The sequence below is a fragment of the Aspergillus welwitschiae genome (genome assembly GCF_003344945.1).
Source record: "Aspergillus welwitschiae strain CBS 139.54b unplaced genomic scaffold BDQ94scaffold_41, whole genome shotgun sequence".
In the NCBI taxonomy this organism is placed as follows: Eukaryota; Fungi; Ascomycota; class Eurotiomycetes; order Eurotiales; family Aspergillaceae; genus Aspergillus; species Aspergillus welwitschiae.
The window spans coordinates 51,119-71,787 of NW_020798735.1; the positions used below are offsets into that span (position 1 = coordinate 51,119).

A 20,669-nucleotide genomic window follows, 5' to 3' on the forward strand; every position below is an offset into this window, starting at 1 on the left:
CGCTTGCCAGGATTCGATCCTTCGCGTAATCGCCAAGATCTCGTAATTTCCTCGGCATTAACATATGGCTGACAGGGATTAGGCCTGCAGAATTGTGATTAATTAAAATCTCACCTGAAGATGCTTGGTATCTAGGGTTGAGGGATCTCACCCTGCACCGAGTAAGTTGGGCAGAAGATTTTTTGTTCTCATGTCTCCCCAGTTCCTACGGTCAACTGCGAAATGCCATGGGTTGGGTCCATAACCTTGCCCACCCGGATGCCCACAACCATGTGGCGCGCGTGATCGCCATCTGCTTGACATTCAGCATCAGTGCGGTGATCGCCCTTGTGCTAAGGCTGTACATCCGCTTGCATTCGAAACGTGCCCTTTGGCTAGACGACTACTCGGCGGCATGTAGTGCAGTGTTGGGAGCAGCCTATGCGGGGATTGCAGTGGCCCGTACGCTACCCTTGTACAACCCGAGCGACCAGTGCAACTAATAGTTTAGAAACACGGTATGGCTTAGGACTGGACGCCGCTGCTTTTCCGGATGCGAACGTGGTGATGTTCAGTAAGGTGGGTAATCGTCTGCCCTCTTTCTTTCCTGTGGAGGTTTGACACTGGTGATATTTCAGATCCAATACGCTGGCGGCCCCACGTATATCCTTGCTATCCTCTGCTTCAAGGTGTCGCTCCTGACGTCCTACCTGCGAGTAGGAGGTTTCGTGGCTGCCTATCGATGGAGCATCATTGGGGTGGTGATAGCTGTGGTGTGCAACCAGGTCATTTTCACGTTTCTCTTAACGCTGGCATGCAATCCGGTTAGTATACGCCTTCTTGCTAGGGGGTCTGCCTAACAAGAGACCAGGTCGCAAAACAATGGGACGCGAGTCTCCCAGGCACATGCATTGACACCGTCGCTTCATACTATGGTATGCACCCACAACCCCCATCAACTATATACTACTGACCGAATCATAGCATTGGCTGGTATATTCACCCCCTACCAACCCATCAAAATTATGATCCATAACCAGAAAATAGGAACAAGCCTGGGCTTCGACCTAGTCATTATTGCCCTCCCCCTACCGGTCCTATGGTCCTTACAACTCCGACAAGCGCAAAAGGTATTCTCCGATCCTCGCCCTGCCTTCCCTTCCCACTCAATGTACACTAACAATTCAACAAAATGGAAAAGATCGCTCTCATGGCCCTCTTCGCCCTCGGTTTCTTCATTACGATCATCCAAATAATCCGCATATTCACCATCAAGCACCTCAAAACCTACACAGACAGCCAACCGATCGTTTTATGGTCGCAAGTGGAAATAAGCCTGGGAGTAAGCAACATTTCCGTTAACACCACATCCCCTTGCCGCACTACTAACAAAACCCGCAAAACTAAGGTAATAATCGCATGCGTCCCCACCTACGGTCCCTATTTCCACGCCTTCGCCTCGACCCTCACCTCAAGCTACAACACGCGCCGCCAACGACGCCAACACGCCTCGCAGAGCCAGACCATGGACCCGTCCCGCTCGTACGCACTGAGCGGGGCGCGTCGAACGCAGCGCAACCAGAGCCGTATGCTCCCTTCTGAGACGGACGACCAGGCTGAGTTTCTGGAGTTGGGGGAGGCCAGTGCGGGAAGAAACAGGCCATGGGATAATTCTGTCGCGGTGACTACGACAATTGGGCATGGTGATGGGGATAGTAGTAGTGGGGGGAGGAGCTCGTTGGGAAGTGGAAGGGGGAGAGGCAGTGGAGAGGGGAAGGATGGGGAAGGCCCGTTGCAGATTCAGAGGGTCGTGGAGGTGGAGGTAAGGGTTGATTAGGCTCCTTGGGGGATAAGGACTGTCCTGGGCATAGAGAAAAGTGGAAAAGTAGTAATAGTAATGATATTTTGTATGTTCTACTTAGTTACAGCTTCACTGCGCAGCAGTTATGGTGTTGGGTTCTTATCACATCAGATCAGTAATCTATATATTCGTAGAGGTAGATGAATCATCGAATTAGGGTATATTATGTATCGGGGTTTAGCACAGAAGGCCTACTAGTGTAGCACAGTAGGAATGACCCCTTCTTGCACGAAACAAACTCAGATCCTGAGCCTCTCTTGCTTTACACATAGATACTCTTTCAAAGGCCTGTTAACAACCTCCCAATGAATTGTCAGATACGATATTCTCAATGATATTCTTATCACTATGCATGCCCGTTCCAGTCTATCTGCCATAATCCAAACCGCACCTCTCGTAAATCTAAACTCATGCTTGCATATAGCCAGCTCTTGCTCCAAACAGGTCGTTGGGAAATATATGAGAGTCACAAAAACGTCGGTCACACAGGTTATACGCGGGTTGAGAATACCCGTCAAAAACTGGACCTAGTTATCAAGATTAAGTCTCAAACATATTGGGCGCGGTAAGCGAAATATCGTTTAAGTAGACAAGTTGAAGCCGAAAAAAAAAGGGTTTCATATTCCGTAGAATATGTCAATAACGGCTAACTTTATATCCTTTTCGAGGTTATACTCATAAGGCAAATGAATGGTTTGGCGGCTGTTACGTTGTATCGTAAAGTGTTCTTATATTCGAGTAGAACAGAAAAGCGGCCGAAAGAACATACTAACATCAGGCATAAATGCTACCAGATGAGATCGAAAGGAGGGTAAAATGGAGGAGTAGGTGGTCGGAGTTAGATAAGCTAATCTAGGATGTGTTGGTCTGTTCGCTAGTCGAATACTCAGGGACACTGTATTGTCTTCATGCGATACCCTAAGCGTGTTTCCACGCCCGAACTGAAAGTTAATTCCCAGGAAGACACATACTGGGAGACACTTGAGCTGTCCTTGCGCGCGTTATGGGGTAATTGCTTCAGGGTATCTAGTGATGAAGCACGCAGTCACACGAGATAAACTAGCCAAATCTCAAGGCATACTATGATTTGAGATAGAAGCTGCTGGACCTATGGATGATTTTATATGTCTAGTCGTCCGAGCAATATGCTATTATTCACACTCGCACAAAGGCAAGGGTTGGAGGCCTTATGCAGCAGCTTCCGCGGCGGCATATGTCAAACCACACTTGCAATATTTGCCCCGGCCCATACAAGAAATACCACATAAAGAAGGAAAATATGACCAAGCAGTTCCTCGGTTAAGCCTCTTACTGATTTGGTCACCGAAGCGACAGTGGCTTTTCAACTAAGAGACATTCTGCGGAAATTGCTCGTGACATATACTCACGCAGACAGGCGGAGCGTAATGGCACGTAAAGGAAGCCCTTCAAAGAGACCTGCTAATTGTTACTCTACACAGATGAACTAAAACAATGGTTAGTAAAAGTGGGAAATCATAGTCCCAAGGATACGGCTTCATGGATTAATGGGCTATCTTCGACGGGAAAGTCCAACAATGGCCAGGTGCCTCACCGAGGGTATAGTGCACCACCTCTACAGGATCGCAAGGAAGAATCATTCGCAAGATTTTTCTGCGAGGTAGATCACGCTATGCAGAGCTCTGCCACAGTTATCCTCAGTGGGCCCCGGTGGCAGCTAATCCGTCAGGATACGGTACTTAAAATCTGGCTGGTTGGGAGTTTTGCGAACACAACGACCCCCTGCTCCAACCTTCTGATAGACTTTGAAGTGTATTGACAGTTATGGCTACGGATAATAGCTGTAAGGTGTTATATTAAATGAGCGCGATATAGAATACCTGATGAGAATTCTCGAGCAGCTGAAACTGAGTTCGTTCGATCGCCCTTCGAATAGATTAACATGAAAAGTTTGAATAATAGTAATTAACTTCTCGACCTTACCCAGAGATCACCATGTATCTCAAGTCCTTCCCTTCACGCGATGTTACTACCTTCATTGAGCAAAGAAACAGCGACATTGAGATGTTCATTCGGCAGAAAGTTAGTGATCTGAGCCTGCAGAAAGGATATCACTGCAGATTGGAAACCGAGACGCCGAATATACTAAAAGCAAATGTCAGTGGCAGCTTCTTATCGATTGGACTAATGTGCGACGAGATGAAGAAAGTTGATATACAAAATGCACTAGCCTTTCTCGAGAACGTCGCCCCTGGTCTGTTTCCCCTTTGAACAAATATGATAGAGAAGGCCATCGAGAATGAACGAAAACGGGGGAGGATTTGCTCTATTCTTGCAGTCGTTATAGTCGCATGTTGATCATTGAGCTTACTTGCAGCTCTGCACATCCTGCCCTCTGTATATTGGAGAGGAGCAATATGCAAAGATTGTGTTTATCCGAGCAGACATCAAGAGCTGTCCCATAATGATGGTAGAAAACCACTGTTTTGTCAGACTACGTCACGAGTCATTGCGAAGCTTTCTCTTTAAGGTAGCTTGAGCCGTTTCTTAACAAGGGAAGAATCACACGCTCAGCGAACATATGTGTGCATCAATCAGACTGCGCAATATTTTGGGAAACACAGGCGCCTCGAAAGATGTTCAATAGCTTAAACTCAGAATGGATGTTGTTTACTACGAAAGTAAAGCAGAGAAATATGAGCAAATTAAGGAGGAGTCTTTCGCATTTGATGAGTTCATATCCTACTCTTCTGAATCCTGGATGGATCATGCTCACCTGGGTCGGCCGGTATCGCTTCTCGCCACACTCACCGAGAAACAAAGTTAACTTTTGACCTGATGATGATTATGATGATGATAAATCTATTATAGTCTGATACAGTCTTCTAATTGTTGTAGTGACTATGTAGACTCAGACTAACGAGATACAGGCAGTATATTTATTATATAACTAACTATAAAAAATCATAGTTCTGTTCATATACCACAGCTGGGTAATCTTCATGTATAAATATATAAAATCTGCTAGAAAAATATTAAAAACCAGTAAAGATTTTCTAATATACTCAGTAATATGGACAGCAGTGGAGAAAGATATGAATAAGAATTCTACTTTATAATATTTTAATATTAAAATATTATTTTCTTTTTAATACTGGATATATATCCAGTTATTATTCTCTGAATATGGTCCTCTGACAAGAGTTATTGCGAAAATAATCTTTTAATAAAAAACTAGTAACCGCGGGATTTGAATACACTATATTATATTATAGACATGGATAAGGTTCTAATTATCAATATCTCTTCAGTGCCGGCCAAAGTGATGACCACTGCACCACCCGGCCACCTAGACTTTGACCTTATATTACAAACACAACGCCATAGAAGCGATGCAATCTAATGGTTTTGCTTTCTTATTTCCAAGATCATTACTATGTCTTCGTTCTAACTTGTTCCAGCGCATTTCACACTTTCTTGGGAGAGCTAATGCTAATACACCAGAACTAGAATATTCCCTGGCAGTTGATCGACTGAGAATTACAGGCTTTCTATAAGACATGCCGTAGCCTCCTTCGTGTGCACTACAAACAGTGTCTAATGAAATTATATGAATTAAAATAAGTGCTAGACCTGGGCCAAGAATATCAACACTAGTAACTACTAACCCAGCTATTTTTACTAACATCCCCATAACCTTTTCTAACTTAAAACTTACGCTTACTAGCGAACTCTTTTTCGTTCCTTACAAAAGAACCCCAACACTGCAGATATTGTGAGAATATCATTACTTCATCCGGACCCCTTGCACCCCCGCACGGCAGTTGCGGAGACTAAACTGGTTTCGGTATGGATGGGCGGAATGTGGAGATGGCAAGCAAGGCGAGGGGTGTTGAGGGTTGAGATCTCGGACGAAGATACTACATTCAGTTTGGCGGTGATGGGTTTGGGCTTAACTTGCAGCTTGCTGATGTAGTGGGATCGTGAAGCTGGGGTGGTTTATTGCAATGATGAAATGTGGATGCTACGTGTACGGCTCTTACGGCAACGAGACGGAACGAGGAACGAGAAAATACGTAGTAGCAAGAGTGCCAGGGAATTTAGTTCAAAGAGTGACTGAATTGAGCGATTAATCCTAAGATAGCTATTCACATACAGTGACTATACAAGATACAGGATAGACAGTCTATCGTACACGATGTTGCCGAAACGTTTACAAGAAGCGACCCTCCTTGCTTAACCACTCGGCCATGTAGTTGTAAGCCGTGTAGAGAGTGTTACCGTACTCACCAGGGTACGTCTCACACTCAGTGCAGGTGACAATAGTGTGCTGGGCACCCTCGACGAAAGCAATCTCGGCATCCTTGCTACCAGCGGCAAGGTGGAGCTTCTCAGCGTTCAGGTACTCGTAGTGGCCGGTGTTGCCCATGTTGAGCAGAGGCACGGTAACACCGCCGATGTTGCCGAGAGGGGCAGTCTGGCTAGAGTTCCAGACAATACCCTCGAAGCCGTCGACCTTGTATTCGAAGTCGTCGGTGACGCGGATGGCCAGAGTGGAAAGGTAGCGCTTGATGGTGGTCTTGATGGCGCCGCCCTCGAAGTTGTCGGCAAAGCTCTAGAAGTTAGCGGGCACACGAACGGAGGGAACAATCTGCGTGGTGATCGATCCGTTGCGGTGCAGAAGGGGCCAGGGGTAGGTGGTGTGGTGGATCCAGCGGGTGTCCTGGGCGAAGAACTTGTTGTTGAAGCCGACATACATGGAGTCGACGATGTAGAAGGGCTCGTCGTCGCTGAAGATGCCGCTGCCGTTGTTGATGGCAGCCAGGCGGGACTCGGCGTGCTTCAGGATACGGTTGTTGCGAGCAACGACACCCTTCTCGAAGGCCTTCTTGAAGGACTGGGTGTAGTTGGCACCGGACTCGGAGAAGCCGTTGACGGGGTTGTAGAGGTTCAGAGACTGGTCAATCTTGGCACCAGAGTGCTCATCGATAATGGCGGGATTGAGACTCAGAAGAGACATGGTGGAAAGTCCGTAATTGGCGTCAATGAGAATAAGGCCATCGGCGGCAGGCAGGTCGGCCATGGCATCAGAGCAGGGGTAGATACGTTCGGGGCCATTGCAGGCCTTGACACCATTCTCGGCAATGTTCTGGTAGGCGGTCATCATGGCACCACCACCACTGTGGCCGAAGATGACGACCTTGTCGATTTCAGTCAGGTTGCGCAAGTAGCTCATGCCCTGGCCGACGTTGGTCATCATATCCTCAAAGTTGATGTCGGTCATATAGCCGCTCTTGCTGGCATCGTTGTTGGCGCAGAAGGTCGTAAAGCCGCGGCGGGGGAGCTCGTGGCAGGCTGAAAAGTTCAGGTAGTCCTGCTCAGCGTGCATCACGTAGACACCGATACGGGACAGAGGGCCAGTAGTGTTTGGTCGGTAGAGGCCACCCACAACTCCGTCATCATCAAAGTCAATCATAACAGGCTCAGGAAGGCCATAGGGATCGGCAACGGCATAGTTGTATTTGGCGGCGACTCCAGAGAGAGCGCTCAAGGCCATAAGGCCTGCGAAGGCTGCGGTCCTGGAGGAAAACATGGCGACCGGCTGAGTTGGAGGAATGAGAGGAATGATGTCCAGAATATGGGTGGTGGACGGGGTTTATATATAGTTATCTGCAAAGTAGACGAGACATGATCATGTCGGCCGAAGTAACTCCTCATGTTTGAAGTAGAGAGGGTGGGACTGGATGACGAGTGCTGCAGTAGATCGCTTCTTTGTCAAGCAGCCGTTGAAGTCCTGGTATGAGACAGCCAGTAACGATTGAAGTTGAGATGGGTCCTGCGTGGTACAGAGGACTGGTCGTACGATCGGACGGCACAGAAAAGTCTGTCAATGTTAAGCCAAGGCAGAAGCGAAAGCTAGCGCAGGCTACATATGTCTATTTGTTGACGTTGAACACTGTCCCTGTTCTGACGAATGCGATATCGGCTGGCTGGCACCTGCAGGGGCGTTCTGCAGCCGGGGGACTCGTGATTCGCTCTGCGGTCCGTACCACAGCTGCAAGAAAATAAGCTGCAGCAACCTGCCAGGCACGTTCTTCGCATATTCTCAAGGTCTGGGGGTGTTTCCATGGATTGTGGTTCGATCTGAACGTATCTCCGACGAGGGCCTCCGCGTTAGGCAACTCCCGCCGAACGATCGTCCCAACCCTAATTTGCAGGATCCGGAGCCATGCCCACTTATCAGGCATCTGGGCTAACAAGTTGGAGATTCGGAAGGGCAAAACATAGTTCCTGGCATTATATTTGGCTTAGTATATCACTTATCCACGGATCGTCGTAGACAATTCTTATCAGTTCAATCAGCTGAAATGGCCACGAAAACTTCCCGCGATTTAAGCACCGCTCACTGTCCAATTCATATTCTATTGGGTGGTGACATGTCAGCATAGTACGCGTCTTTAGTGGACAGCATGAATCACAACCTCAGCAATGTAACCGGCGGGGTCATTGGCAACGATGTGGCCCGTTTGTAATGTCCCAATTTGCAGGGGACGTCGTATGCTTGTCCCATGTGGGAACGTAGTTTTCGTAGAAGCGCGGGATCTAGGCTTATTATAGTATGATACAGACGGGATATAGCTTGCTTATTCGTATGCCTCTATATCTCCAGGCAGCTGCATATCTGCCGCATGTTAGTGGACTAAGTAACATGATTCCATGCAGTAGGATTTTGGAGACTAAGGAATAGGGTACGAACAGCATTAACCCTTGACTGGTGTCTATAAATCTCCCCAGAAACTGGAATTTCCTTCCCATGTCTTTTTATGCAAACGTTTGAGCTCTGACGTTTCTCTCATGTCAGGTAATGGGATCCCTTTTTCTATCTCCTTTCGGAAGATATATGAGCCGTATTAACTTCTTTGAGAAGAGTTTGACTCTTTCCCTCACGTCCGGAGGCTTTATGTTGTATCACAGTGGTAAGGTATCCCAATGAATGGCGTGATGAGATTTCATTCAAGCTCATATGCAGCTGGCACAATACAGCCAATAGACTGAGTGGAATGTAATCTTTTGTAGAGACACATTTCTTCGCCTGCCGTCTTGTTGTGTATTGAGTAGCCCTTCCAAATAGCGGTTGTCTCCAGATCACTCAGAGGTTTCTTGTTAACATCTTGTACTGCTCATCAAGGGCTATAGTCTGGACTAACAGTGGCCTGTTGATAGGGAGTATAATCGTCGGTAGCTAGCCAAAGGCTTTCCCTCCTTGCTGCCCGATAATACTCAATGACCCCGCCTTTTGCGAATTCGTATCTGACCATGTCATAACATGGCAAAAGATAAAAAAGATAACAAGCATGAGTAGTAGTTTGAACCTTGATAACGGCATTATCAGCCTTTCAGCTTCGCATTTCCATTTCTTACTACAGGCTTATCACTTACACTAATCATGACCATTTCCGTACAGACAGGGTGTGGCTTCCTGTGTTGAGTGCATCATGGTATACAGCATTTCAACACTCGGGACTTATTTGGCTTGGAGGGTGTGAAATGTTCATAGCAAGAGCTCCAGGTCGAAACTTGGGTTTTCTAGAGGGTTATCGTAAATAGGGGCATGAGATTGACATGAATGACATATGGTCATGCAACTTCAGAAGCCTGGGCAGGATTTTCGTGATAATAGTAAGCATACGGAATGAAATACTTAGCAGTCCTATACTCAATGAAGAATTCGGAGAACGTTAGACGAAACCATGAACGTAGTTTAGCCCAATGTCCACTTGATTTGCGGTTCTAGACCGGACAAAAGCGATGCCACTGTGGTCGACCTAAGTCGCTCAACACCTTAAGAAGCATCAGCCTCTTAGCAGTAATTCTAATAACCGTATGGCCTATAAATTCCCAGGTACGGGTCAATATCAGTTGATGGAAGAGGAACTCGATGATGTGACCAGGTCAGACCCGACTCACAAATATCAAGTATTGGTTTGAACCTCGGTGTAGATTGTGGCATTCTACAGCAAAGACTCCGATCATTATCAACCAGCAGTAACCAGTTAAATACTGCAAGAGGTGTGACACTGAATAAGAGATGGACGAGTGGGGCCGGGAAATGAGCGATATCTAGCAAGTCGACAGTAGGACATTCTGAAAGTAACCGGACTGATGAACAGGGGCTTTAATGACGGAGAGCTATAACATGAAAGCATTTGTTAGCGGTCTATTGCCCAAGTGATACTTGTCAGCACTTACACCACGGTTTGACTGGCACAAGTGAAGCGCATCGATGAATACAATGGCCATGAGGGGTTATATACTCGAGACCCCGGTGCCTAAAGATTTCTGCTTCCCGGGGAGGGGGAAAGGGCCATCCATCCCAGCAGTAACCTCCATGGCACAAACGCGGACCTGTGGACCGGTACATCCAAAGGTTACGTAAGTAATATTCTGCCGAGGACGCTCTTTAGTTCGAAGTTAAACACCTTCATATCGTTAGTTGCCCAAACTGGCATTACACAAACTCTCCGGTCAGGTGATTTTCGCAGCTCCTTAATTCTCTCATTCGATTCTGTAACATCTTCCTTTCACTCGAGTGACTTTGGACTTGAGCATCATGTCCACTGCTTTTTTCTTTAAGCACCGTTGAGATACCCCTGAACCGCAATACTTGTTAATCTAATAAAAGTTTACTAAATACCTCATTGTCATATGTAAGCCTTGGCAATGTTATGGTCGCTTCCAAGAAACATAAGCTAATGCATGCACTACTGCACGTATTCGTCACGCAACATATATTGTATCGGCACTTGTGATACGATATCACTGTTGCTAAGAGAGGAATGAGTTTAGAGATATTAGACAACGGGAAACGAGTCCTCCTATCACGTCACAAGGCTTGTCATTTGTGAGCTTTTGTGAACCTCTCCGTTGGTGTATGGAAGTTGAAGCGGCTGCTGCCTTACAGCTCGGGATCGCGGGTTCCGACAGCGACACTACACATTCCGCCCACCTACCGAACGGATCGGTGAGCACTGCACAATCAACCTGTATTTCCATCTCCAAGTTAATTTTCTTCTAGGCTCAAGCCTCTTCTGCATCACTACACCATTATGGATACCCAAGCCACTCCGAATGAACGGACTCCACCCATCCTACCGGATTTTCGCCGAAAAGTGCCTCAGTAGCTCTGTGTGACACGCAATCAGCACGAGCTTCATATATGTTTCCGAGCTCCGACGGTCATCCTTATTAGATAAACACCATAACGTATAATGAGGTTCTGCTAAGGTTCGACCACGAAGCTTGGTTTGCCGGGAAGCATGTACGGGAAAGTTCTTCCGAGAAGGGGGGTGTTTCGTGATTTCCAACTTTCCACCAATTATCACACCGACACGGGTGGAGGGCGAGAAGAGAAAGAACCATTCGCGACTCAGTGTCGAAGTCTTATTTGGCCATGTAGACTAAGAGTAGACTCGGAGGGGAAACAGAAGAGGGATGGGGTCATCCGAACGGAAAGCTTCCAAGGATTGGCGACCCTCTTTCCGTAATGGGCTACCAAGAGACACCGTGCGGTTTCATCTGTTCCTTCCGTCCATTAAGTGTTAATACAGGAGATAACGATTTGCAAATGTCAGCTGCAGCTGCTTACTGTCGCCAATGGACGGGAGAAAATTGGCCGTTTTCTACCGCGCATAATTTGGGCCATCATGTGGTTGAATTTCTGCACGCACAATCTGAGACGGTTGACGAGTCTGCAATTACGTACAGTGTAGGGTTTTGGTCCATCGCGCACCCCCACAGGGCCCAAACATGGAACGCGATTCCGGAATCCGGCAACTTAGGGATTTGAGGAAATCAAATGGAACTGCCAAGAAACCCCTGTCTCAGAGCTTGGAGCTTGGCAAAATTCAGCGTTCATTTGTTCCTGCCAAGCCGCGAAATGACCTGGAGTGATATTGATGATCTGATAGAGGGCCAGGGGTCTTCTGTCATTCGATCATTTAGATTGCCCACAAATTAAGAACCTCCATCGTGAAGGCAATTGGTGGAAGACTCGGTACCACTAGCCCTAAGAAGCTTCTTTGAACGCCTCCACTTTGTCAACGGCCGGCCCAATTGCCTCACTCCTCCTAGCCTTCTCAGATATAGTTGTTCAGGCTCTGACAGAACCCCGCCGGTGTCTCCACCCGGAGGTCCTGAACCTTATGAGGCAAATCCGGTCCGATAACAAGAGCTCATGATGACTGGATAGTATGCGGTTCCTATAAGAACAAGGTCTCGCAGCGTTCTCTGGTTCCTCCATCAGCAGCAAAGTTAAAATCGCCGATCAGTCGATCCTTAACAGCAATCATGGTTAAGTCAATTCTTGCATCCGTTTTCTTTGCGGCGACTGCGCTGGCCGCGAGCCGCATGACGGCTCCTTCCGGTGCGATTGTCGTTGCCAAGTCCGGAGGTGACTACGACACGGTAAGCATCTAGACTGTCGATCGTGTTGCAGATATGTGGCTGATAGTGTTTTGTTGAACAGATCAGCGCTGCCGTTGATGCTCTGAGCACCACTTCGACCGAGACCCAGACTATCTTCATTGAGGAGGGATCCTACGACGAGCAGGTGTACATTCCCGCTCTCAGTGGAAAGCTGATCGTCTACGGTCAGACTGAGGAGTACGTTATCAGCTGTGTATGGAAAGTCAAGGATACTAATAGAGGTTTAGCACCACCACCTACACCAGCAACCTGGTCAACATCACCCACGCCATTGCCTTGGCCGATGTCGACAATGACGATGAAACTGGTCGGTCCACACACACTTTGGAAAATGTCCATGTTCTCGCTAACACTAAGTAGCAACTCTCCGTAACTACGCCGAGGGCTCGGCCATCTACAACCTCAACATCGCCAACACCTGCGGTCAGGCCTGCCACCAGGCTCTCGCCGTGAGTGCCTATGCCACCGAGCAGGGATACTACGCCTGCCAGTTCACCGGATACCAGGGTAGGACTTATTTCTGATATGCCAACCGACAGTGACTAATCTCTACTATAGACACCCTTCTGGCCGAGACCGGCTACCAGGTTTACGCCGGAACCTACATCGAGGGTGCCGTGTATGTCCCTACCTTAATACCTTCGAAAAAAGTGAATCCGACTAACGTACAACCAGTGACTTCATCTTCGGACAGCACGCCCGCGCTTGGTTCCACGAGTGCGACATCCGCGTTCTCGAGGGCCCCAGCTCCGCCTCCATCACCGCCAACGGCCGCTCCTCCGAGTCCGACGACTCCTACTACGTGATCCACAAGTCCACCGTCGCTGCTGCTGATGGCAACGATGTTTCCTCGGGCACCTACTACCTTGGTATGCCACTGGCCTAGAACTGTCCACGGAGCCACTAGCCCACTAACGCATATTATCACAGGCCGCCCCTGGTCCCAGTACGCTCGCGTCTGCTTCCAGAAGACCTCCATGACCGATGTGATCAACCACCTCGGCTGGACTGAGTGGTCGACCTCCACCCCCAACACCGAGAACGTCACTTTTGTTGAATACGGCAACACCGGTGCTGGTTCTAAGGGCCCCCGTGCTAACTTCTCTTCTGAGCTCACTGAGCCCATCTCTATCTCTACCCTTCTGGGCTCTGACTGGGAGGACTGGGTTGATACTAGCTACATCAACTAGGTTGGTGTATGGGAAGTATTAGCTGAGTGAGGAATGATCGTATATAGTGTTGAGGATCTGTATATATTTGATATGGAGTATAGTTACCTAAATGTGATTAGTTAATTACAACTGAATTCATTTCTAAGTCTATCTTGATTGGTGGCTTTTTGTGCCGTGATTGGGTAATGGACTTGAGGGCACTTGAATTAGAGCAGACTACTACAAACAGCGTTAGCGTGTGTATTCGCAACACGCTAAGCTAGTCAACACTCCCAATAGGGAGTAGCAGCACCATCGCAGCCCTTCAAGTATCCCTCTCACTAGTATTCGCATCATATGAAGAATCTAACACCCCATATCTAATTATCTATATACCATCACCACCCACCATCCATATCTATCTATATAAACCTACTCATATCTAACCTTATTAACCAACGTCCCAATCCCCCCAATCCTCACCCGAATATCATCTCCATCCCTCAACACCACCCTCGGCTCTTTAAAGAACCCAATTCCTGCCGGCGTCCCGGTAAGAATAATAGTCCCGGCCTCCAGCGTTGTACCTTGTGAGAGGTACGCGATGGTCTTCTTGACCGAGAAAATCATATTCTCCGTGTGTCCATCCTGGCATATTTCACCATTGTGGATAGCCTGAACAGAGAGAGTCTGGGGGTCTGCGATCGCAGACGTGGAGACTAGGACGGGTCCTATTCATGAAGATATATCATTAGCCGCTCACCTCACTGCCACACTTTCCAGGGAAGCGATGAGGGTCTATACTAACCAATAGGACAACTCCCATCCAACCCCTTCGAGAACCCCCACTGGGACGTAACAAACTGCAACCCTCGCGCGGAGACATCATTCGACGCCGTATACCCCAGAACATAATCAAGTGCCTCTGATTCAGGGATATCGCGACCTGTCTTTCCGATGACGAAGCACAGCTCCGCTTCGTAGTCGCTTGTTTCGTCTTGGGCACATTTCGGGATGTTGATTGTGGCCGGGTACGGGCCGTTCAAGGCCGTCCGGGGCTTCGAGAAGATGGTTGGTGCGGAGGGAAGGGAGAGGTTTGCTTCTTTGGCGTGGTCGGTGTAGTTGAGGCCTAGGCAGCGAATGTAGGTGCACATGGAAGGCGGGAGGGGAGAGAGGAGCTGTTTTGGGGGTTAACAGGGGAAACGATGAAAGGGAGAGTAGGGGATGGTACGTGCCTGTTTAACGTGCATTATTTGGCTCGTTACGCGGCCGTTGAAAATGTCGCCATTGATTAGGTAGGCTGCGATGTCGACGCCGTTGACGCTGTCCTCGCCGACATCGCGGGTGGGGTCGACGAGTTGGCCCAGGTGGGTTTGGCTGTCTTCGACGGCGATGAAGCGGATAAGGTGCGTCCAGGACATGATTGAGGTTTGTTTCTGAGGTGTTACGTGTCTGGAGGGGTGATTGAGTATACTGGATGCATATTCTTTTGGCTGATTGTGGTGGTTTTGTATGAGGGGTTAGGTCCCACATTGTAGTTCTGCGGGGCTGCTTGAGATGTGGGATCTTATCCGGATTCCCGATGCGACGCGGCTGACAATGATGCACTACGTCAAATAGGCCCCTCATTGTGCCCTGATTACGAGAATAATTGCATAATAAAATGAGGGGTAAGATCCGGTGTTCATAATATTCGTTGATTTGTGTTGGGAGAGCGGGGAAAACTTGACCCAATGATTTGCATCCATTATAATGCCAGATATGAAAGGACCAGTAGCGAAGATATCAGGAGATACAAAGAATTGCGTGGAGAAAAGTATAAGCTATGGCACATTACAAAAACTAACATGTCGTACAATCATTTCAAGAACGTAGCCGGCACATCGGGTCCCCAAACGGCCAACGACTCATCTCCAGCGGGACCGTATCCGATCGGCGTCTCGTCAGTCACCAGGTCCCCATCTGCATAATGCTCAACCATGTTACCAGTCGTGTCCCACCAGTAGTCAAAGATCTGGGAACCGAGAATATGCCGTCCCACGCCCCACACCGACTTGTATCCCTTCCCTGCGAGCCAGTAGTGCCCCAATTGCTGGGTATCGAAGTCGTGAACTTCAAAGGAGCAGTGGTGAACATGAGAAGTCTCGTTCGTGCTCATGAAGAAGGAATGGTGGTCAACGGGGTCGCTTCCCCGGTCGATGTGGGCAAACACTGCGACGTTGACTTTCTGGCCGTCTTTTTCCACGTAGAGGAAATCGCTCGGGACGAGGTTGAAATTCCGGGTATAGAAGTCAAGCATGGTGGGGAAGTCCTGTACGCAGTATCCGAAGTGGCCAAGCTACTGCTGTCAGACAATGAATCTTGCTTTTGGGGACTGTTGGACCATACCTTGTGCACGGGTGCAGGTCCAACATTGAAACGATGGAACTTTCGCAGACGAGGTTTGTCTGCCTCGTAGTTGACAATCAACCTTTCTGGGTACTCTCCTGCCTCCCTTGGCGCCTGTCCGTGGATCAGGTTTACAGGGTATCCTTCCGGGTCAGTGAAGGTGACAAAGTGACCACCGCCAGGATGATCGAGCAATTCTTTGATTCCACTGGCATTCGGGAGCTGCAGTGCTCTGTTACAATTAGTATACTGTAGCCATCGAGCGAATGAATACGTAATGGCTCACTTCTCCAAGTCCTGATACGACTCGACCTCGAAAGTGGCGCCCAGGAATTGTTTGGGTCCCTTCCTCGCATAGTAAACATAAGGGTCCGGCCCATAGCCACGATACCAAATCTGGTCATCAGTCTGTTTGACAATCTGCATGCCAAAGTCTGGGCCAGTTAGTACACTGCCAATTCCATGTTGAAGTATGTACATACCCTTCAAAAAGACAGTAATCTGATCCAGATCCGGATGTTGGTACCGCATATGTGACAGCTTGACCAGCCGGATCTGAGCATCGGTGTTGATACCAACTCGTTCCCTCCAGGAAGCGATGGACTCGAACTCTGATCCCTTGGTCGTTATGTCCGGAACAGACGCGCCATGGCACACGGTCTGGGTGCAGTTGTTAGAGTGGTACTGTGTAAGAAGGAATCGGAGTCATACCGGTTCTCCGAGGCTGCCCATATTGACTATTACTATGTGTTAAGCACCGATAAATGATGCCAATCTCGCTAAAGCTAAAGGATGCACGAATGATCAAGAAATAAGATCTAGGCAGAAAGTGGTTCGTGTCTACTTGAAAAGGCGGAGCTGCGGTGAGGCCCCCCATGCTCGTGTGGGGTCACAGCGGGGGTGGGGCTACAATGTGGAGCTACAGGGGGCCTCGGATTTATGCATCTACCATCACATCACTGGGGATGATCACGCTCTAATTATTTGGAATATTCGATAAAGAATACTTGTACATAATTTAAGGTGTCAAATTGCTAATGAACGACATGACCACGTGTGGCAAATGCGGGTGGTCGGGACTAAATACAATAGACAAATTGCGAGTCGGTTTGATCCGAACAAACATAGCTCGATCAACTTGGAACGAAAGTTCGAACCATAGACAGAACGATGTTATCCACGTATTCGCTATCCCCCGGGTCAACTATTGGCACACACCCTGCGCCTGGCTGGGTGTTTGCTGTACAGGATATCAGTTAGTTCTTGGTTGAGTCAGCTTGGAATACAGAAATCACATACGACACACAAGTTCGATTCGCAAACACCCAGACTTCCATCTGACTTGCAAGGGGCACCAGAAGGAAGCTGTGACTATGTTAGCAACGCATTAACTGTGGTGGTTGGCTGTATAGGGTTCTCGAACCTTGGCGGCGCAGGCAGCGCCAACAAGAGCAACGAAAGTGATCGCAGAGAAACGCATCTTGGATGAAATATCTCGGTTATTGTAAATATCGTTATGAAGGATGATTTTTCTTTTGCTTTGTGTGTTCTGTTGTAGAGATGCTTTATCCAATTTATATTGGTGACTCTTCGTCTTTGAAGAACTGATGTTGATCGATATCCCGAGATGGCCTTTCTATCCCGAATTGAAGAAGTAACAGCCACATATGATCGACATTTTGCTATGCATGGGTTTCACTTTGTGGCCCACATCATCTGCAATTATACTCACGTTTCAGCATCGTCTGGTAGGATGTCTGAGGCGATATGCTTATGCCGGCTAATTTTAGCCGGCGCAAGATCATCATTTCTTGGTCTTTCTTGGCAGCATCAGACCCTATCCTCAGTATTGTCGAGCCAGTCATCAAATATAAATGTCGATCATAAGTGGCTTAACCTACTAACCTCACTAAATATCCAAGTCTATAATCATCTCCTTACAGTTCAATCCACCTCACAATGACATCCACAACCACCACTGCAGCAGCATCCTCAACAACCTGTGGCGGCTCCGGCCAGTACGAACTTCCTGTTAAGTATGCAGCTTGCGGCATCCCAAACATCAAAAACTACCAATCTCTCTTTGATGACTGCGCGAAGCCTGCCGGTCCCCGATCATACTACCACGATTGTGCTCTATGGGCTTATGCTATAGACCAGTCCGTCCAGAACCTCACCGATTGCCTGTACAAAGCTGGGGTGGCCTGGGAAGATGTTTGGTGCACTGGTGAGACCAATGCCACTGCAACTGTGACGTCGTATCCTACAGCGACGGCTACAGGGACATTGGTTACAAAGAGTGAGGAAGCGACGGGGACTGGAAGTTCGACTTCTTCTACTGCTTCTGAGACGGGTTCGAAGACCAATGCGGCGTATTCTTGTCGCGGTCAGGTTTCTACTAAGCTTGCGTTGGGACTGTTGGGGCTTGTTGTGACAGGGGCAATGAGTTGGGTTTAGAAAAGTCTGGCTAGCTATTAGGTGTTATTGAGCCATCTTGTGGTCAATAGTTTGCAAAATATCTATAGAAAGCTATTTTAGTCGCTATTTCTCTTAATTCTCTCTAGTAAAGGCTGTGCCTTGAATGTTTAGTGAGATTCAATAATCTCAGAAACGGTGGCTAGATGCACCTCAGCCTGGTATTCATTATAACTCCCTAGACTTAAGAAAAGAAATTCGTGCCAGCTATTTCACAGTATAGAATTGGTAGTCGTATTTTTACTTTGAACCGGACGGCGTGTATGATGGGGACAAAACACACACTGGGAAGAGAAACTCCAATATCCTTGACTGCAACCATAGTTAGCTTTTGAATTCAAAACGGTCTTGATAACTCACATTGTAGCGACCAAATTCAATGCCGAGCCTGATCTCCAGCTTGAAGCTCCGGGTCACATTGCACGTTTCAAAAGTAGGGGTCAGACAATGTGGTACAGAATGTCTACTCCATACCCCCTCGTCCAGGCTCATTACGAAGCCGGCAGTCGGCCCTCCGCCAGTCACAAACGGTTGACTTAAGTTTGTCATGGTCTGTATAATCCATGACCGAGTAACGCGCTGTATAATACCATGTGCTCGGATATCTGTTGTTTCGATAAGCATGGACGTCCTATCGCCAGCCCCACTATCGGTGGCTACACCTGGGATCTCTACAAGGGTCCCAACGACTGGACAGTGTATAGTTTCGTGGCCCGCGAGACTATCACGGACTTCTCGGCCGATGTCTTGGAGTTCTTTACTTATTTGGTTGATAACGAGGGCGTCTCTTCCAGCTTGTATTTGCAGACCCTGGGTGCGGGCACTGAACCGAAGACTGGCTCTGATGCTTGGTTCACGGTTTCGCCGTATACTGTTAGCATCAATACTTAGAGGGTTCAAGAAGTGTGACGTTAGCAGTGAGTGGTTTAGTTGGGGAGAAGTGGTGAAGATATTAGAGTGGTAATTTGACCAAGCTTGTGATATTTTTTGTGATAACCAGACGGTAATTAGTTTCGTCGATAATTAGTATTGAAAATCTTAAGGGCGCAACGCTATCCATAACTCGGTTATTTCAAATGGTAGAAGAAGTCTGGAGAACGTTTGTGGCTGCGGAGTCCCCATGGCCTGATAGGCTACATTCCTCGTCCTATGGAGCAGTGCTCTTTTTATCTAAATGACCGACGAGAAAAATTTAGAAAATTAGGCACGGGCATCATCTGCGTCATAAGATGTGAAAAAAATGAAAAAGAAATGTTTGAGCTCCGATAGGGGGAATCGAACCCCCGGCTGCCGTGTGAGAGACGGCGATGTTAGCCACTACACCATATCGGATTAGTTGTTATTCTCGACCGGAATATACCCTTAATAGGCAAAGACCAACTGCCAATCACGTGCCTCCCGATCGCATTGCTCTAAACAACTTCCTCACCTTTCCTCCATAGTAAGCGTACTTGATTTACCCACCCCATCATCATCAAGTTACTTAGAGTGTGTTTCAGATAAAATTGTTTTATGGGCTTCTACCTGATTCATCCCAGCGTGAGAATCACAATGGCAAAGGTTCAAGTCCACTACGGTGTGGTAGTAGCATTTTACGTTCCTACTATGGTTGCAAACATATATTCATTGGCGCAACTGGTTCATACTCGGGCAGATTGTCATGGAACAAGGATCCCGAAGATACTACAAGCGCCAGTACTTACAAGACAAAACCACTGTCAGCTATCCACATCAGCCAGGATATCAGGATTAGAGAATTACCAAAAAACATCGCCGAGTCGTCACAACACCGTCTTGCCAGCGATTTAAGGCAGTCTTGCGGCATCGCACAAGATGTACCGTTTCTGCAGGCCGAAATAACAACATCAGATGTCAGCCAAATCTGTATTACGAAGGGATTAGAAGTTGAGGTCCCGGAGCTGAGAGTTAACACTCACAGACCTTCTGCGCCTAGACAGCTCTGTTACACAAATGTCAGCCCCATTCTCAGCAACGACCGGCCTATGTCTCTGATCCGGGCACGATCGGATTTGTCGGAGATTAAATCTGCGGCAAGACCACTGGGATATGCTTTTAGTTCTAGTTGAGGGGATTATAGCGCACACGAACTAATGAACCAGGAATATACCTCATATGTGTCGAGGAGTGCGTCTTCAATGAATGCATTGGCTCTCCGTGCATTCGACACTGGCCAGCAACAAAACTTCCTGGGACTAAGCACTAACTGAGATATACACCATGTGTTGAAGATTGGACGACCACAATATGTACGACCTGATTATCAGGCATTCTACATATGAACATCATGCGATCTGATTGACGATGTACCACAAGACAATTGCCCGTTCGTC

General features: G+C 47.8%; 7 protein-coding genes and 1 non-coding gene across 8 annotated transcripts; 4 read left to right on the forward strand and 4 right to left on the reverse strand.

Moving 5' to 3' along the window:
- Positions 1-227: 227 nt before the first annotated feature.
- On the forward strand, positions 228-1,816 carry BDQ94DRAFT_174317 (uncharacterized protein; the record flags this gene model as incomplete). The annotated part of the gene is made up of 7 exons (XM_026772320.1): positions 228-441; positions 491-558; positions 618-803; positions 851-914; positions 964-1,109; positions 1,181-1,321; positions 1,388-1,816. The coding sequence occupies 7 exons, from the start codon at positions 228-230 to the stop codon at positions 1,814-1,816; spliced, it is 1,248 nt and encodes a 415-aa protein (XP_026621869.1).
- Positions 1,817-6,032: 4,216 nt separating this feature from the next.
- Positions 6,033-7,412, reverse strand: BDQ94DRAFT_174318 (uncharacterized protein; the record flags this gene model as incomplete). The annotated part of the gene is made up of 2 exons (XM_026772321.1): positions 6,033-6,434; positions 6,459-7,412. The coding sequence occupies 2 exons, from the start codon at positions 7,410-7,412 to the stop codon at positions 6,033-6,035; spliced, it is 1,356 nt and encodes a 451-aa protein (XP_026621870.1).
- A 4,754-nt stretch (positions 7,413-12,166) lies between these two features.
- On the forward strand, positions 12,167-13,494 carry BDQ94DRAFT_162467 (pectin lyase fold/virulence factor; the record flags this gene model as incomplete). The annotated part of the gene is made up of 7 exons (XM_026769551.1): positions 12,167-12,283; positions 12,345-12,481; positions 12,532-12,611; positions 12,665-12,811; positions 12,863-12,923; positions 12,980-13,173; positions 13,235-13,494. The coding sequence occupies 7 exons, from the start codon at positions 12,167-12,169 to the stop codon at positions 13,492-13,494; spliced, it is 996 nt and encodes a 331-aa protein (XP_026621871.1).
- A 393-nt stretch (positions 13,495-13,887) lies between these two features.
- On the reverse strand, positions 13,888-14,876 carry BDQ94DRAFT_183150 (fumarylacetoacetate hydrolase family protein; the record flags this gene model as incomplete). Its single annotated transcript, XM_026774344.1, has 3 exons — positions 13,888-14,186; positions 14,264-14,633; positions 14,691-14,876. The coding sequence occupies 3 exons, from the start codon at positions 14,874-14,876 to the stop codon at positions 13,888-13,890; spliced, it is 855 nt and encodes a 284-aa protein (XP_026621872.1).
- Positions 14,877-15,090: 214 nt separating this feature from the next.
- BDQ94DRAFT_93254 (trihydroxytoluene oxygenase) lies at positions 15,091-16,637 on the reverse strand. The gene is made up of 5 exons (XM_026776870.1): positions 16,555-16,637; positions 16,326-16,503; positions 16,130-16,277; positions 15,844-16,075; positions 15,091-15,793 (listed from the first exon to the last, which is right to left on the reverse strand). Exons 1-5 carry the CDS (start codon positions 16,573-16,575, stop codon positions 15,314-15,316), a joined length of 1,059 nt encoding a protein of 352 aa, XP_026621873.1. The 5' UTR covers positions 16,576-16,637; the 3' UTR covers positions 15,091-15,313.
- Positions 16,638-17,802: 1,165 nt separating this feature from the next.
- Positions 17,803-18,300, forward strand: BDQ94DRAFT_174322 (uncharacterized protein; the record flags this gene model as incomplete). Its single annotated transcript, XM_026772322.1, has 1 exon — positions 17,803-18,300. The coding sequence occupies one exon, from the start codon at positions 17,803-17,805 to the stop codon at positions 18,298-18,300; it is 498 nt and encodes a 165-aa protein (XP_026621874.1).
- A 609-nt stretch (positions 18,301-18,909) lies between these two features.
- BDQ94DRAFT_174323 (concanavalin A-like lectin/glucanase domain-containing protein) lies at positions 18,910-19,209 on the forward strand (the record flags this gene model as incomplete). The annotated part of the gene is made up of 1 exon (XM_026772323.1): positions 18,910-19,209. One exon carries the CDS (start codon positions 18,910-18,912, stop codon positions 19,207-19,209), a length of 300 nt encoding a protein of 99 aa, XP_026621875.1.
- A 369-nt stretch (positions 19,210-19,578) lies between these two features.
- Positions 19,579-19,650, reverse strand: BDQ94DRAFT_t226. Its single transcript has one exon. It is a non-coding gene; the product is annotated as a tRNA-Glu (tRNA).
- Positions 19,651-20,669: the final 1,019 nt, after the last annotated feature.

Excerpts from the sequence above, each read along its gene's own strand:
- BDQ94DRAFT_93254 (XM_026776870.1), bottom strand. The coding sequence starts at position 16,575 with ATGGGCAGCCTCGGAGAACCG. Across the intron at positions 16,076-16,129 it reads TCGTATCAGGACTTGGAGAA|AGCACTGCAGCTCCCGAATG; the intron begins GTGAGCCATTAC and ends TAATTGTAACAG. Across the intron at positions 15,794-15,843 it reads GACCTGCACCCGTGCACAAG|CTTGGCCACTTCGGATACTG; the intron begins GTATGGTCCAAC and ends TGACAGCAGTAG.